General features: G+C 38.1%; 1 protein-coding gene across 1 annotated transcript in view; it reads left to right on the top strand.

Moving 5' to 3' along the window:
* The window catches only part of tmem131 (transmembrane protein 131), a 194,419-nt gene that overhangs the window by 102,224 nt on the left and 73,353 nt on the right, over positions 1-18,842 (top strand). Inside the window, exons 6-13 of the mRNA XM_073044097.1 lie at positions 5,909-6,025; positions 6,648-6,770; positions 10,258-10,338; positions 11,819-11,969; positions 12,060-12,116; positions 12,748-12,809; positions 12,899-13,007; positions 15,096-15,204. Of these exons, the coding sequence (XP_072900198.1) occupies positions 5,909-6,025; positions 6,648-6,770; positions 10,258-10,338; positions 11,819-11,969; positions 12,060-12,116; positions 12,748-12,809; positions 12,899-13,007; positions 15,096-15,204 (809 nt within the window). The remainder of the gene's footprint in view (positions 1-5,908; positions 6,026-6,647; positions 6,771-10,257; positions 10,339-11,818; positions 11,970-12,059; positions 12,117-12,747; positions 12,810-12,898; positions 13,008-15,095; positions 15,205-18,842) is intronic.

The raw sequence follows: 18,842 nt of genomic DNA, 5'->3' as shown, positions 1-18,842 counted from the left end.
TTTCGGGCCGAGACCCTTCGTCAGGATTAACTGAAAGGAAAGATAATAAGAGATTTGAAAGTGGGAGGGGGAGGGGAAATGCGAATTGAAAGGAGAAGACCGGAGGGGATGGGGTGAAGTTGAGAGCCAGACAGGTGATTGGCAAAAGAGATACAGAGCTAGAGAAGGGAAAGGATCATGGGACGGGAGGCCTAGGAAGAAAGAAAGGGGGAGGGGAGCACCAGAGGGAGATGGAGTACAGGCAGAGTGATGGGCAGAGAGAGAAAAAAAACAACTAAATATATCAGGGATGGGGTAAGAAGGGGAGGGGCATTAACAAAGTTAGAGAAGTCAATGTTCATGCCATCAGGTTGGAGGCTACCCAGCCGGTATATAAGGTTGTTGTTCCTCCAACCTGAGTGTGGCTTCATCTTGACAGTAGAGGAGGCCATGGATAGACATATCAGAATGGGAATGGGACGTGGAATTAAAATGTGTGGCCACTGGGAGATCCTGCTTTCTCTGGCGGACAGAGCGTAGGTGTTCAGCGAAACGGTCTCCCAGTCTGCGTCGGGTGTCACCGATATATAAAAGGCCACACCAGGAGCACCGGACGCAGTATACCACACCAGCCAACTCACAGGTGAAGTGTCGTCTTCACCTGGAAGGACTGTCTGGGGCCCTGAATGGTGGTGAGGGAGGAAGTGTAAGGGCAGGTGTAGCACTTGTTCCGCTTACAAGGATAAGTGCCAGGAGGGAGATCAGTGGGAAGGGATGGGAGGGATGAATGGACAAGGGAGTCGCGTAGGGAGCGATGTCTGCATGATTGCAAATAAAAATCTGCAGCTTAGCACGTGTGATCTGAATCATTAACAGCCATCACAATCTGAGGATGAAATTTATCTTTTGTCACAAGATTAATTGTGCAGTTTAGTAAAACATGACTAATTTGCAGAAACTGCTCAAGTAGATACTATTACATTGAACATTCACTTTAAAACAAAGGCATTTCTCCCCCTAGTTAGGAAGAGGTTGAGGGGAAATTGCTTGTGAATAGGTTGCAGTTCTAGTTATCTTGAAATTCTATGGCAAATTTGCTGCACTGCTTCTCAACTATAAACTTGGTTAGAGTTGTGTTTTGGGTCAGTTTTGGTGTAGTTAACAATGTGATTATTTAAGTGATTATATCTAACAAAAACTATAAATGCTGGAATCCTAAAGCAAAAACAGAACAGAGATACTTGGGTAATCAGGCTAAAGAAACTGAGTCAACACTTCAGGCTGGATCCTGGTTCTCTTTCTAAAGATGCAATATTTTCTGTACTGTCTTTTTTGTAGAATATGGTCATCTAAGCTGTTAATAAGACTAGAATAGAAGTCCATTCCTGGAAATGTTCAGCAAGTCAGCCAGCATCTGGTATAAAATTTCTGATGTAATGTCACTGACTTGAAATGCCACTGATGCTACTGGTACTGGTACAGAGGGCTTTGTAGGCCTCTGAACATATCTAGCATTTCTCAAATTCAAATGTTCACGATCTGGCATATATTGCTTTTTGAGTTCTTCTAGCCTTCCAGCCAGTTTTGTTTTCTGTCATTAAAATAAATTCTGACCAGTATTATGTGGCTATTTGTACATTGCTGCTGTTGGCAAGTTATTGTTTGGCCATGAGATATTTTGAGACATCCAGAAAGGCAATTAAAGGAGAAAGAAATTTATATAAAATGGCCTCTTATATCACCATTCACAGTAAGTATCAATTGTTCCATTTTGAAAGAGATACTGTTACCATAAATAGAATGCATCACTGCTTTTACCTGTAATTAATAAGTTTTCAGGAAAGGATTGAGAGAACCTTTTCTACTGAAGCAACAGGTGGACTAGTGTTTCTGCTGTCCCACGATTCCAGTCATGATTCTGATATCTTTATACATTCTCTGTAGGACTATCGGTTTACTCCAACATCCCAAAGACAACTTGTTTGTTTACTGTAAATTACTCCTCAGAGCAGGCCAATGGCAAGAAAAAGCTAAAAGTTGTAAGCAAATAAATTGCAGTTCTAGAGCAAAATACGGAGAGGGGGAATGGAGCAAATGGCATTGGTCCTGTAAGGATTGGCATGATGCACCAAATGGTTCCCTTTTCCGTCATCAGTATAACATGAGATGGGAAGATGTGTAGAGACTCAATGCAGCTTAATTTCATTTTTGTGTTGCAAGGTTTTGTACTTACAACAATATACAGTGATGCTAGAAAACTTGTGAACCCTGTTTAAAAAAAAAAAAAATTCTCTATTTCTGCATAAATATGACCTAAAATGTGATCGGCTCTTCATGCAAGTCCTAAAACTAGATAGAGAACCCAATTAAATAAATAACACAAAAAATTTACTTCAGTTATTGAGAAAAATAATCCAATATAACATATTTGTTGGAAAAAGTATGTGAACCTCTGGGGTAATGCCTTCTACAAAAGCTATTTGGCAGGTGTTCCTATCAATGAGATTTGGGGGTGTGAGTTTATAGAGGTGCCCTGCCTTATATTTTAAAAAAATGAAAGTGAAGTCAGGTTACTGACAGAGCCTGCTTTTCTCAAGAAAGATCTGTTTACGTGCACCATGCCTCGATCAAAACAACTTTCAGAGGACCTTAGAAAAAGAATTGTAGAGATGCATTAAACTGGAAAAGGCTACAAAAGCATTTCTAAAGACTTGAATGTTCTCTAGTCCACAGTAAGAGAAATTGTCTACAAATGAGGAATGCTACTTTCCCAAGGAGTGGGCATCCTCCAAAGATCACACGGAGAGCAAAATGTGCAATGCTGAAGGAAGTGGGGAAAAAAACCCCAAGGATAACAAAAAAAGACCTGCAGTAATCTCTAAAATGCGCTGAAATCTCTGTTCATGTGTCCACTGTAAGAATAACACTGAACAAGAATGCTGTTCGTGGAAGGACATGACAGAGGAAACCACTGCTCTCCAAAAAAACATTGCTACATGTTTCAAGCTTGCAAAAGACTACCTGGATGTTCTAGAATGTTCTGTGGACAAATTAATCAAAAGTTGAACTGTTTGTCATAAATGCACATTGCTATATTTGGAGGAAAAAAAGGCACTGCACACCAATACCAAACCGCATCCCAACTGTGAAGCTGGTAGAAGGAGCATCATGGTTTGGGGCTGCTTTGCTGCCTCAGGGCCTGGACAGCTTGTAGTCTTTGAGGGAACAATGAATTCAAAATTGTGTCTAGACATTTTACAGGAGAATGTCAGGGTAGCCCTCCTTCACCTGAAGCTTAATAGAAGTTGGATAATGCAACAGGACAGTGATCTGAAAGACAAGAGTAAAACAATGTTTTTTTTAAAAGAATAATTATGTTTTGGAATGGCCAAGTCAAAGTTCTGACCTTAATCCTTTAGAAATGTTGTGGAGGGACCTGAGGCAAGTAGTTCATGCAAGGAAGCCCACCAGCATCCCAGATTTGAAGCAGTTTTGTAAGGAGGAATGGCCTAAAATTCCTCCAAGCTGATGTGCAAGACTGGTCAAGTTACTGGAAAAGTTTAGATGAAGGTATTGCTGTACAAGGGGGTCACACCAGTTACTGAGAGCAAAGGTTCACATACTTTTTCCAACAAATACATGTAATGTTGGATCATTTTTCTCAATAAATAAATGAACAAGTATAATGTTTTTGTGTTAATTAATTGGGTTCTCTTTAGGTTTAGGATTTGCATGAAGATCTGATCACATTTTCAGTTGTAGTTATGCAGAAACAGAGAAAATTCTATAGGGCTCACAAACTTTCTAACACCACTGTAAGGTCAATACAATTGTCTTGATATGAAAACATTGGATAAATATTAGACAAGGCAGATCTATAAATCTGCAGTTTCATTTTGCAGTGGTCTAACTTGCAACAAGACTGTTCTTGGTTAAGCCACTACCTTTTAAAAATTCTTGTATTTTAAATTCCTTTTTTGGCCTCACTTTGCCCTAACAACCTCATCTGTAATCCCCAACCACTATCAATACTGGCATGTTAAGAATCTCTGAATTTGCATTTACAACTGTACTTTTAGATGGTAAGTCCCAAATTTTTGGAATTCCCTCAGTAAACCTTCCAAACTTGTTATTTAAAATGCACTTCAGTCTGAGATTTCAGCCATCTGCTCTCATTTCTCCTTGTGTGTCAAATTTAGTTAACTCTGTCTTGAATCTCAGAATGCTGCACCATACAAGTGATTGTGATTAGTTTTGAGTACTTTGGTGGGAGCATGCATGGTAGAATTGTATGGTATTATAATTACTTCGAAAATGTATTAAAATGGTTCTAGTTTTAATATTGAGCAAGCTTATTTTCAGACAAATGTTGGTGGAGTATGACGAGGGCTGGTAACACTTTGCATTTAGTGAAATAGAAATACATAAACTTTTCCCAAAATTAACGATGAAACACCGAAGTCCTGCAAATGCTGGAAATCTAGAGTAATACACACAAAATGCTAGAGGAATTCAGGTCATGCAGCATCTATGGCAAGGAATAAAGAACCAACATTTCGGGTCGAGACCCTTCTTCAAGACCCAGAACAATTACATGTTTAAATGCATTTGTCAGTGAGTTGCCAATTTACATAATCAATTTAAGGCCAGAGGGTTTTCTGAGCAGTGATTTTTTTTAAAAGAAAATTGTACTTGGCAGAGCAGAGTGTAGCATCTTCAGCTTTCTACAATGAGATTAGTTGTTTTGAAATTCACAGCAAATCACTGAATCATATTGATTAGTGTTGAAAACTGCAAAATATGATCTCTGTAGAGTAGCATTGAATTATTGTTAGCGACTTCAGGATTTCTGCATGTACAGAATCACTTTTACAAGTAATTTTAAGAAGTGCTAGAGATGGTTACAGACAATGAACTCAGTCCCTTGCCTACCGTAAAGTAGATGGCAACCATGGCTCATTTGTAGCAACTGCCTTGAGTTTGATGATACATGGATTCAAGCTAAACTTATAACCTTGACTGACTTTCTTGTTCAGTACTGAGTGTTTAACACTATCAAAGATGGGTGAAGATATTTTACAAAAAATAATGATTATTTTATTTATGCATATTCATAATTAGAATTGCCAAGTTCTTTTAGGGTAATGACAATTATGATATTTTGACTATAATTCGTCAGTGCAAAAATTTGAGGCTAAGATTTTTACAGTATTTATCTTCTGTAATATGAATATTTTTGAACTGTGAAAGATCTTAAGTTTATCTTTCATGACTAATGAATATTTTGAAGTTTTGGTGGTAAATGCTAAGGTGACAAAATGTTAGCAGATCAATTCTGGAATTCAGTGCTTAAAGTGCTGTTAATACTAAGCTAATGCACTTAATTTGAGGGAAAATTAACTGGATTTGTGTAACAGTATTTAGTATTATAGAAACTGCTTGATTTTCATTTCCATCAGTTTACATCAGTCTGAGAAACTTCTCAGTTTACAATCTGAGAAACATCCAACATGTCTATTGCCAGATTGTACTGCCTGGAGACATTTTGCTACACCTCCTGACTCCATAAGCATTTGTACTTGGTTTAAGAATATTACAGTAAGATGTGTAAACTGGCAGTTAAGGCTAAGATGGCATTATTCAGGTGTCTTACCAATGCTAATATATTTGAAATAACAAGGATGCAAGGTTTTATTTTCTTCAAACTTCCAACCATTTACAACCTCTTCTATGGACCAACACGGTTTCTTTGAAATGTAATGCTGACAGCTCAGACAAAATGGCAAATTCTAATTATAACTGCATTTTGGCTGCCACAATCTTGCCTGTTGCCAAGCTGCTTATTTGTCCAAGGTATATGAATCAACAAAATCTGCTTCAGCTACACAGGTTATGAACTAATTCACTTTTTTTTGGTTTTGCTGTCCAGATAATCCCTCCAGGAGGAAACACATCTTTTGATGTAGTTTTTCTTGCAAGAGTAGTGGGAAATGTAGAAAATACTTTATTTATTAATACATCACTTCATGGTGTATTTACATACCAGGTAAGAGAATCTTAAATTTTAATTAATAATATAATTTGACTCAGTTAATAGGTAAAATTTAAAGTCTTAAGCAAAATGCATAAACCTCTAAATGAATTTCTCTTAAGGGAGAATAAATTGTGCTACAACTATTATTTGCTGATGTATGTTGCTGATGTCAGTAATTCTCATCTACAACTTTCTGGCTCCCTGTTCCTATATCCTTTCCAACTATTGCTATCCACAAACCCATCAAGCCCCCACCCACAAACTCCAGACCTACAACCTTTTCAAATCCTCCTTGCTTCAGTTCATACATGTTGAGTGTCAGCTTGATACAACAAAAATAGTTTGACCTTTAGGCAATTTCCATCATTAACTTCTGGCATCATCTCAAGAGTTTTATCTCCCTCTGGTGTGCCCCTTGGTGAGTAGAAAGAGTAGGCATTTTCTGATCACCTATCACCTGAAATTATTTCATGTTCATTTTATTCTATGTGAACTGTAGTGTGGTTGAGGTACTTTCTCTTTTGGTAATTTAATACTTCAAGAAGTTTGCATGTCTTGATATTGATAGTCTGTCTGTTCATTAATTGTTCTTTGGCATTTTTGTAAACTATCCTTTTGTAACATCTAATTACAGGTGTTTGGTGTTGGAATACCTAATCCTTACCGTTTGCGCCCATTTATAGGGGCAAGAGTTCCAGTAAATAGTAGTTTTTCACCTTTAATAAATATACACAACCCTCACAGTGAACCTTTACAGGTAAGTTGTCTGTTGAGATTGTGATGATACTGTGGTTGTGTGTTTGTATTAGCATCCAGATCTGAAGATCTGAGTACCCATTCTTGAAGTTGCCTTCCATGGAAGACCAGCAATTTCTGGATTCTTAAAGATGAAGTCTAGCCAATCTCTACAGCAGAACCATCTGTTGAATTTTCATATTAAATCTCGTAATCAAAGGCTTTAGCACAAATAATTTGGTTTGTTGTAACATTGACTATGTGGGAGAAGATCCAATTCAGATATTGATTTAAAGCAGTGTGGATTACTCTTCATCTTATTTAATTTTTTATGTCCCTCCCCCATCCAAATTAAAAGGTGTTACAAATCAAAAAGCAGTACTTATTCAATAGTTGAATGAAATGGTTTGCTACTTAAGAAATCTTGCTAATTGAAGTTGTGATAAATGGCTCCGTTCGAAGTAATCTAAAATTGCAAATATGTACCATGTCATTTTATAAAGTAATTTAGTAGCAAGAATTATGTAAATTGTTTAACTCAATAGCAAATGTGAATGCTAGCATCTGTGAGGAGTTGACAGAAACAAGGAGGGAATCAAATGGAAGTAATGTAGGATTAGTGTAAGTGTGTGCTTACTGGTCATTATGTACTCTGACAGGGCGGCCTGAATCTGTGATGTATGACTTTGAGCAATGCTAATACGTCAAAAATTAAAACTGGTTAATAGTTTACTTAAGCCTGTGATAATTTGTCATTGACTAATGATCATTGACAGTCTTTCCTATAAAGGCCACTCACCTCCCACCCTGCCAAAAAATTAATACTTTCCTTAATGGTAATTTGTAACGCATTGAAGTGGAGAAAATCTGAGATGTCATGATTGTTCTGTTTTGAAGTGAAGTCAAATACCACCAGTCCCAAACTAGCTAGCTCAGTTGCACCAAGTCCCTAGCATTTTAAATTCATGGCCAGTAAGACAAACCAGAATGGGTGTATGAAATCCACCATGGAAACAGAGTAATTGTAACTGAGTTTTACAATTTAGGAATGTTCTGAGTAGCAGAGCTCACAGACCAAGAAGTATGCAGGTAGCAAAATTGAAACTGAACAAAATGTATGAGAACCACAGTAGCTGGAGGACCTTGGGTATTTGATTTTACAAATCACATCTGCTCAACTGCAAAGTGTTTGAGAAGCCCAGAATGTATGATATTGCAGGGACTTTAGAAAAAAAAATGCAGTAAGAACCTCTTGGAGGATACCAAGTGCTCCATTGTGGGAGAAATGGCAACACTTCTAAAGTGAAAATCTGAATTTGTTGTCCACTGAAATAGAGATGAGTGCATACACATTCAGTGGCCACTTTAGTAGGTACACCTGCACACCTCCATTTTAACATGACTATTTAATCAGCCAATCATGTGGTAGCAACTCAGTGCATGAAAGTATGCAGGTGTGGTCAAGAGGTTCAGTTGTTGTTCAGACCAAGCTTCAGAATGAGGAAGAAATATCCTCTAAGTGACTTTGAACATGTTGGTACCAGACAGGGTAGTTTGAGTATCAGTAACTCCTGATCTCCTAGGATTTTCAAACACGACAGTCTGTAGGGTTTACAGAGAATGGCGTGGGAAAACAAAAACCATCCAGTGTCTAGCTGTTCTTCGGGTGAAAACACCTACGGTAGTTAATGAGGGAGATCGGAGGAGAATGGCCAGACTGCTTCAAGCTGACTGGAAGGTGACAGTAACTCAAATAACTGCACATTACAACAATGGTGTGCAGAAGAATGTGGCAGATTACTCAAGTGCTGCACTTGAAGCATATTTTTTGTTCCTATTTAACCTCTAAGGTGTTGAACAAGGTTATTTCTCACTTTTTCACTGAAAATTAATCTTTGTTTCACAAATTTTGTATGTAACCATGATACCTCATTTATTATTTGATATTGCACCTGATGTTTGATGAACAAAACCAACAATCTAGATTTTAAACAAGTCAAAGCTTGGGCCAGAATTCATGATCAGCTTTGCGGAGACTCTCAGTTTTGATTTTACCAGCTGAGATAATTCAGATGTTGCAAGCAGATTGCCTAACTGCACAGGCAGCAACAATACATCAAGGAAAACCATTAATTTTACATCCACTCAATCTCTCAGCAAACCTGCTGAACAGTATTTTCTGCTTTTACAACAGGTAGAGGATATGAGATCAAAGAAACCAATTTTATTAACTCAAAAGCTTTCGTCTCAGTTTTCCTGAAATCCTCCATATGTATCATTAATGTGTTTACCTTAACGATAATACTCATGATTCAAAAGTTGTAAACCTTGCATTCAGACAGTCGTAGCTTAAAAGAAATGTAAGTTAGAATGTTTTAGTGGAGGTTGGGTAATTTCAGTGATTTGTTTTAACCTCTTTTTTTAAGTAAACTATCACTTGCATGTAGATTGAGACAGATCCTTTATAACTTGTGAAGTTGCTCTTTAACTTAATATCCCACACAATAGCATCAGTTTCCCTATAGTAACCAGGGATGGTTGCTGGTAGGAGTCCATTACAGCTTATGCAGCCGTGCAGAGTTCTGTTACAAAAATTAATAATGTGAATGAATCAAAGTTGGCAAAATGAATCGATTAGGTCTGCTAAGTAAATAAGGGCAACTGTACTTGAATATTTTTTGGCAGCTCTTAGTATTTTGGGAAAGTGCTCTTTTTCAGTGGGCGAGCATGCTTTGTGTTAGCATGGCAAATCATTTACAAGTGGAGTCCGTGAAGTCCAGAGGCGTATTTGTTCCAAAAGAAAGTTATGCATTTTCTATAAGCATCATTCACTTAAGAAGGTAACTGGTTCAAATGACTTAACCGCCCATCAACCTGAGCAAGGCGCACCCTTATGGTGAAGAAAAAAACTGAATTGGATTAGTGTGTTCTAACTCCTCTTGTTCAGTAGTCAGCTTATTATCCATATTCACCTGGAAAGTAGAAGAAACACTGGAGGGCTGCTACTTCCTGTGAAAACGTTTCCACACTGGTTGCCACCTTCAAGATTGGAGGCGCAAAAATGCAAGTACTAAAAATGGAAACAGCATGGAATGCCTAAAATTTGGTTTTGAGTCTGGCAATGCATTTATTCATTGGCTAACTGTCTAACAGCTAGCCAATGAACTATTTACACTGGTTGACACCTGCAAATCGAATGCCATTTCTTCTGTTGAAGAGAGCCCTGTGTATGTGCAGTTTACTCCTGGAAATTAAAATTGAAATGCTATTGCCTTTCTTGCTAAAATATTGAGTTTAATGGCAGGTATGTTTGATATATCCAGAAATCTCTGAGCATTTTTCAAATCTGATTGGAACTTGTCATTGCATTCCACACAATGCAAGACTAAAATGATGTAAAGACTTCTTGTCTTGATTCAGGACCCAGCTATATTGAAATTAAAATAATTTTCACAAACCTTTGACAAACCATTTTGCTAGTGACCGAGATTTGCATTTTGTTTTACCAGGTAGTTGAAATGTATTCAAGTGGAGGAGATCTGCACTTGGAACTTCCAACAGGTCAACCAGAAGGTCCTAGAAAATTATGGGTGAGTGTAATAGGTTCAGCACTTTATCGTCCTCCTAGTGTGGTCAATATGAAGTAAATACAATTTATTTAATTATCTTCCATCATTGCAATGCAGTAGTGTTTAATTGAACCAAACATTTAATTGAAAGTAGACCACTATGATTTCTTTTTGAGGGCTTGGGATAGGTGCTTGAAACCTTTGGCCTTTTATAGTCAATTACCTGCAAGTTACAGTTCACAGAAGTAAAAAATTTTAAAGCTAGTATATTTGAGTAGGGTTTATATTGAGCGTAATTTATAAATATGAATCTAAGATTGTTACTTTGTGATAATGCTGGAGAAAACAGAACAAGGTATCACCTGTGGAGGAGCACTCACACTTTAGCTGCCACGTGATGGAAGGGGCATGGAGGGCTGTGATCTGGGTGCAGGTCGAATCATAGTTTGCCATGGACTAGATGGGCCAAAGTGCCTGTTTCTGCGACTTAACACGTGTTTTAAATCTGAAGATGGTATCTGTTTTATGATGTAATGGCAAAACAACAAGGTTTTGCCATTGCTACCCAGTACAATACTGAAGTAAATAAATGAGTGGGTAAGTTGTGCGAATATCTAGAGATCTTAAGTAAGTCGAGCTATTCTTCAGTCAGTTCCTTTCAGCATTTAGTAATGTTTTGTAGGAACTCAAGCAGCCATAGTACTTTTGTCAATGAATTTTCCTCATGATATAAATCCTTGGATGCCAAGATGTTATCTGGGTCCTTGAACTTGTACTGTTAGCAGGTAGAAGGTTTTCTGTATCACCATTCGTGATGTAGTCTGATTGTTCAATCACAAATGAGGGCTTAGCCAAGTCATTTGAGTAGGGTCCTCTGAGTCATCACTTTGGGTTTGGCCATCACATTTGCATATAGAAGCATAAACAAACATAAAACACACTGAATTTGAATCTCATTTTAAAGATATGCAGTCTAAAGCTATTGTTCTTTTATCCTATGCAAATTTTTAAATAGCTGAAAATGGAAATTCTTTTTAATTAAATACATCAGGTGGAATTGATAGGTGGATCTTTCTAAGGTTTTTCTTTGCAGATCTTGCTCTGTTCTGTATTGCTAGAACTAAGTATATTTCTGAAATGGATTTTGACAAGAGTAAGGAATGGTAAAAACTGAATTGCATTGGTATGTTAGTATATACATGCTTAAGTGCCATTCATTTGGGAATTTTGAAAAAGTATAAAAGGAACTAAAACATCTTTCTCTAATTAAAATATAATTAAATTCCTTGAGCTATTTCACTTTAAATGAATGAAATTCCCTTCTAACAAAGGCATGAAAAATGCCCCTGTATTTTTATTCTGAAATGTTATTCTACCAAGTCAGAAAGGTATGTCATAGCTTTTCTCGTGATTGCTACAAAATATTTCACTCTATCTTCTGTTACAATTGATATCTTCTTTGTATATAATTTTCCTTATCTTTTTTTTTGCTTTTCAACAGGAGATTCCACCTTATGAAACAAAAGCTGTAATGCGAGCAAGTTTTTCTTCAAGAGAAGCAGATAATCACACAGCTTTCATCAGAATAAAAACAAATGCGTCAGACAATACAGAATTCCTTATTTTACCTGTGGAAGTCGAAGTTACAACAGGTAAGTCAAATAAATATTTTGCTCCATATTTTCTATTCAATATTTAAAGTATAATTTTCTGGATTTAAATAAAAATTATTATTGTTACAGCACCTGGAATTTACTCCTCAACAGAAATGTTAGATTTTGGTACATTACGATCTCAAGGTGAGCTAAGAAATTTATTGATTAATTGGAAGTTCAGTCTCGATCATTGATCTGCTCTGTATTCCGTCGGCTAAGCTCAGTGTTGACACCATCTGTTCTTGTCTTCACTAAATTTTACTCACTTTGCTCAGCACTTCATCTTTTTCATCTGTTACTGTTATTATCTTGCACTTGTGAAGAAATGGTCCTTGTGACCTGTAGGAAGCTGCATTGGACCCTTTCACATCAATGCAGTTTTATAAGGTTTTTAGTAACTTGTGATTCTGTACTTCGACAGAGCAGCTTGCATCAAAATGTCTTATAGGTAGTGTTCTTTCAGCATTACTCTCAGTTTTATTCCAGGTTACAATGTGTAGTATGACTATTTTTGGACATACTGTAATTTCAGGTTAGCTTATTAAGGAAAGTTCTGCCCCTCAATGTTGGGGAGGGGCGGTCTTTCTTTTATGGCTTGCCTATTTTATCTCTTGAAGTATACGAGTTATTTGCAGATTATTTGGCTTCTGGTGCACGTTAGATACAGCATGGTCTCCACATAGAGGAAAAAAGATTGTTTTACTTAATGATTTAAATTGGCATTTGGCTGATAAATGCAAAGCAACAAAAATGACATCATGTAATTTCTCTGCAGATCTTCCAAAAGTTTTAAACCTTCATTTATTAAATTCAGGAGCAAAAGATGTACCAATAACAGTAAGTTATTACTTTTCATGACTTTAGAATAAAATTATGCATTTGGTTACATCTGTTTTGTGACAAATGTATACTGGTTTGGTTTTTAGAGTATTAAACCATCTTCACCAAATGAAGCTGTTACAGTAGACTTTAAGCCAATTACACTGAAGGCATCAGAAACAAAATATACCAAAGTTGCAAGTATTATATTTGATGGTAAGTGAATTCTTTAAAAAAATAATTAAGCTGAGTTTAGATATTAAATGTTGAAAGTACATATTGGCAAAATATCTTTCCTCTGCAGTATGAAGTGATTTGGGTAGTTCTGTGTAACATATACAAATTCAAAGTACATTTATTAACAAAGTATGTATACAGAATACAACTCTGAGATTCATCCCTCCCATGGGTAGCCATGAAGTAAAGAAACACCATGGAACCCATTAAAAAAATAATCAAACACCCAACACGCAAAATTAGAACTAATTGCACAAACGACAAAAAGTGAGCGAACACCACATAGAATATCAAACATCAAGCCAGGAGTCCAGCGTTATTCAGCTTAATCCAGTTCAGCGCCACACTGTTAACCAGTGAAGACCGCAGGGCCATTCTTTGCCGAAGTGCCCCAGTCTGCATCAAATGCCACAATAGTACCTCTCAAAAACAATAAAGAAAGAGTAGCCAGTATCCAGACACGTGCAACGTGTCCCCCAGAACAAGTCCGTGGCATCGCTGATCAATCCTGGCAATGTCGATCTCAAGGCTGCTGCACCATCTTCCAGAGCTAGAGGGAGAGGAAGATGGTGCCAATTGCAGGCAGATGATGCCAAACATCCACCCGTCCTCCACTTTCATCCTTGTCCTTGCTCAGCGCCTCAATCAGAGAGAGTCGTGCTTCATCTCCAAGCTTCCAGGTCTCCAGACCACACACTCTGCTGCAAACCTAGAAGACAGCAAAATGTCCGATCACTCAATTGGTCCCAGAACACCACCAAAATAAAAATCACAGCTTCCAGTCACATGCAGCTTAGTAGTATAATCAAAGATGTGAAGGTAGTTTTGTAAACTGTCAGCAGGACAGAGCCATTGGTCACATTGTTTGCTGGTGCAATCTTGACCTGAATTAAAGTGTAGTTAATTGGAACAGAATGTGAACAAAAATAAATTATATAGTATAGGAAATTATCCTTTGGCTAATTGTGTTTGTAGAAGACACTTCTAATGGAACCCACTTCCTTATCCTTTTCCCCAGAGCCATCTCCTTAACATTTGTACGTAGTTCCTCTTTGGAAAACACCCTTTTATTTGGCTTCTGTTAGTTTTTTATAGTAATATCCCAAATAACCACGATGTTTTCTTTGCAGAATATAAAACTTTTTGACTGTAATGCCAATGGAAATTGTGCTCCATATCTACTTTATCACACCTTGCGTACTTTACTATACCTTTAAGAAATATCAAATTCTCGCCCCTTACTTTACGCTTGTGCCTGAAAGAGAGAGAACCAAGCACAAAATTTTTTGACAAATTTAAATAGTAGGTAACTTATTTTGAACAGATCTGTAAACGAGTCATATCACAGAATTCCAAAATGTAATACATTTAATGTTGAGGAAGGTAATGTGGTTGATATATATAGAATGGATCATAATTTTAGAAATGTACAAATCCACCTGACAAATTCAGTTAAGTTTATTACACCATGGCCACTTTATTTGGTACCTCCTATACCTAATAAAGTAACCACTGATTGTATGTACATGATCTGCTGCTGCTGTAGCCCATCCACTTCAAGGTTTGTGTTGTGCATTCTGCACGCCACTGTTGTAACACATGGTTATTTGAGTTTCTGTCACCTTCTTATCAGTTGAACCAGTCTGGCTATTGTCCTCTGACCTCATTCATTAATGAGATGTTTCGCCTGCAGATATACCACTCACTGGATGTTTTTATGTTTCTCACACAATTCTCTGCAAACTCTATAGAGCCTGTTGCTTATGAAAATCCCAGAAGATCAGGTGTTTCTAAGATGCGGAAGCCACCAACAATCATTCAGTCAAAGTCACTTAGCTCATATTTCTCCCCCATTCTGATTGGTCTGAACAACAACTGAACTTCTCGACCATGTTGCATGCTTTTATGCATTGAGTTGCTACCACATGATTGGCTGATTAGATATTTGCATTAAAGAGCCGGTGTACCTTATGTGGCCACTGAGTCTATGTACTACAAACTATGGCAGGGAGAAAAGTTGTTACCAAAGAACTTCATTATGAATCTAACATTTGTATTTCGTTTCAGCTTCAAAAGCAAAAAGAACATTGCAGTTTTCTGGGAAAATAACTGTGAAAGCTAAAGAGAAAACTTACTCAAAACTTGAAATTCCATACCAAGCAGAGGTGTTAGAAGGGTAAGTCAAAATGTTTCATTCTTGCTAGTGTTGGTGATATTCAAAAGTAAAAGTGGATTATTCATACTTTAAAAAGAAATTTTCAGTTAATTGGAACAAAACCAAAATTATGGTGGAAATCCAAAACACGGGCAAAAAGCTGGAAGCACTCATTGGGTGAAACGTTAGTCAGCAGAGAAAAATGGACAATATTCATCATCAGACCTCTGCAGGGTTTTAAGCTGCAGAGGAATAGGAAGGAGAGAAGAAGAAATATCTGAAAGGCTGTTAACCAGATTTGTCACCATTGGTTTAAAAAGAAAAACAAGGTAGAAAGGAGAAAGGTTTGAAACAGGTTGAAGCAGAACAAAGCATTTACCGGTATATGCATTTTGTTTATGTGCAAGGGCTGTAATGTACTCTGCCAAACGATGAGGAGCTAATCCTTGAGCTTATGTTGAACATTGTTTGTGCAGTGTAGAAGCATAAGACCATGTGAATGGGGTAGAGAATTGAAGTGGCTGGAAGCTCAGTGTCTTCTTGGCAAACTGAATGGCGATATTTTACAAGTCAGTCAGCCACAGTACATTTGATTTCTCCAAGATGGAGGAAACTTGAGTATTGCATACTGCTGCATCTGAAAGGCTGATATAGGTTCCTAGATGGTGCAGAGAAGTGAATAGGACAAATGCTGTCTCTCCTTGAAGTTCCATGAGAGGGAAAATAACTGACAACTTAATGGGAACTCCTGAGGACGGTTTGTTATGTGGCAAGTTCATCTTGGGATCCAAGGGAGTAAAATTTCCTTTGGAAAGCTGAACGACAGGGTTGAGAGGGGAAGATGGTAGTGGAATGTCATTGGAGGTGATAGAAGTTACAAAGTCAGAGGCATGCAGCACAGAAATGGGCATTTCAGCCCACGCAATCTGTGCTGGCCAAGTTGCAGGACCTGAGTGCTTCCAGGAATTACCTACACTTTATATTTAATAAAAGCCTGGTAATGTGAAATACATGAAAAAACATCAATTATTACAAAATATTGTGCACTATTGTTCATACACTGACCCATGCCACCAGCCAGGAGAGTAGTGGCCATCGTGGGGTTCCAGCTATCCAAGCAGTTTTCAGGAGCATTTGGAGAATTCAGCTCCTCACAATATGGGTTGATCTTCAAATCACAAAAACTGCTGCAGGGTAGTTGGGAGCTAACTGTCATCACACATCTTTACGATTCAACCCTTCATTTACACTTTTTTGCATTCAATTTTTCCTGTTCACTTGTTTTCCTGGGTGTCTTTCATGCCTTTATTCTTCATACCCTGAATAAAAATAGAAAATAAAATTAAGGAAAGCAAATTTTACAAAGCTCAGTAGTAGAACACAGGAACATAGAAAGCCTACAGCACAATACAGGCCCTTCAGCCCACAAAGTTGTGCCTATCCAAAAGTCTCTTAAAAGACCCTATCGTATCTGTCTCCACCACCGTTGCCGGCAGCCCATTCCACGCACTCACCACTCTGCGTAAAAAAAAAAAAAACAACAACAACAACAACAACACTTAACCCTGACATCTCTGTACCTACTCCCCAGCACCTTAAACCTGTGCCCTCTTGTGGCAGCTTTTTCAGCCCAGGGAAAAAGCCTCTGACTATCCACATGATCAATGCCACTCATCATCTTATACACCTCTATCAGGTCACCTCTCATCCTCCAACAACACACACAAAATGCTGGTGGAACACAGCAGGCCAGGCAGCATCTATAAGGAGAAGCCCTGTCGACGTTTCGGGCCGAGACCCTTCGTCAGGACCTCTCATCCTCTGTCGCTCCAAGGAGAAAAGGCCAAGTTCACTCAAAATGTTTTCATAAGGCATGCTCCCCAATCCAGGCAACAATCTTGTCAATCTCCTCTGCACCCTTGCTATGGTTTCCATGCCCTTCCTGTAGTGAGGTGACCAGAACTGAGTACAGTACTACAATTGGGGTCTGACTAGGGTCCTATATAGCTGTAACATTACTTCTCAGCTTTTAAACTCAATCCCACGGTTGATGAAGGCCAATGCACCATATGCCTTCTTAACCACAGAGTCAACCTATGCAGCTGCTTTGAGTGTCCTATGGACTCGGACCCCAAGATCCCTCTGAACCTCCACATTGCTGTGTCCTACCATTTATTCTGCCATCATAATTGACCTACCAAAATGAACCACCTCACACTTAACTGGGTTGAACTCCATCTGCCACTTCTCAGCCCAGTTTTGCATCCTATCAATGTCCCGCTGTAACCTCTGACAGCCCTCCACACTATCCACAACACCCCCAACCTTTGTGTCATCAGCAAATTTACTAACCCATCCCTCCACTTCCTCATCCAGGTTATTTATAAAAATCACAAAGAGAAGGGGTCCCAGTCCCTGAGGCACACACTGGTCATCAACCTGCATGCAGAATATGACCTGTCTACAACCACTTTTTGCCTTCTGTGGGCAAGCCAGTTCTGGATCCACAAAGCATTGTCCACTTGGTTCCCATGCCTCCTTACTTTCTCAATAAGCCTTGAATGGGGTACCTTTATTGAAATGTGGACAAGGAACTGCTTTGAATCCCTTTCACTGTTGAGCTGTGGGAAGAATTCATCGGTTCAAGACCAATGTTTCCTAGAAAGAAAGAGTGGAATTATCCAATCTGGACTCTGCCATCTGCCAAAAATGGAAAATTTATGGTTCACATGGAGAGATTATCAAAACCTATCTTCACTAATCAATTCATTTACCCCCACCCACTGCCTTAACAACAACTCTTTGCCCTATCCAAACACCCTCTTGTCAATTTTTCTGTCATTCACTTGCACTGGGGATGGCTTGTAATAGAAACGAACTGCCAACAAGCACGTGAAGGGAAACTGGAGTTCCTGGGGGGAAAGCAATAGGTCAAGGGCAGAATGGCAAAATGTGCAAACATCACTTAGATGGCACTTAACATTCTCTGGAGTCTCTGGAACAGTTGCTGGTCTGAAGTTTTACGGTCTTTGAAAGCAGCTAATAGCTTTGGATGAAATTTTGCAGGCTGTTTCTCAAAAAGAAAAGAAGTGTTGAGAAGTAGGTAATCTTGTTTATTTGGGGGAAGAAGTGATAAACTAAATTAAAAAGCACATTTTCCCTGAACACCTTGAATGCTTTGCATAACTTTGTCTCTGGAATTCTTTTGTATTCTGATTTCTGAATCTCATTAGTCTAGTACTCCCTATGAACATCTTCCTTGGTATCAAGATATTATTTCTTTTAAAGCTTTGCAGCATTGTTACATTGAAGTGCTCCTGTACCTGACATCGCTTTATGTACATACCATCAGTCTATGTATATACAGTGCCTTATAAAAATATTTAGCCCCCAACCCTTTGTTCATATAAATTAGTATTACAGCCAGGGATTTTGATCAATGTAACTGCAAATTTTTGTTTGTGCATCACATGTTCCTTTTTTTTCATATTTTCATTATGTGCCTTGTTGTATGACGTGGGCGAGGATAGTCTTTCCATGACCATGATTGTTCTTGGCAGCTTTTTTTTAACAGAAGTGGTTTGCCATTGCTGCCTTCTGGGCAGTGTCTTTACAAGATGGGTGACGTCATTCATTATCTGCCTGGCATCAGTGGTGGC

This window comes from Hemitrygon akajei, chromosome 4 (genome assembly GCF_048418815.1).
Source record: "Hemitrygon akajei chromosome 4, sHemAka1.3, whole genome shotgun sequence".
NCBI lineage: Eukaryota > Metazoa > Chordata > Chondrichthyes > Myliobatiformes > Dasyatidae > Hemitrygon > Hemitrygon akajei.
This window is presented reverse-complemented; position numbering and strand designations above follow the sequence as displayed.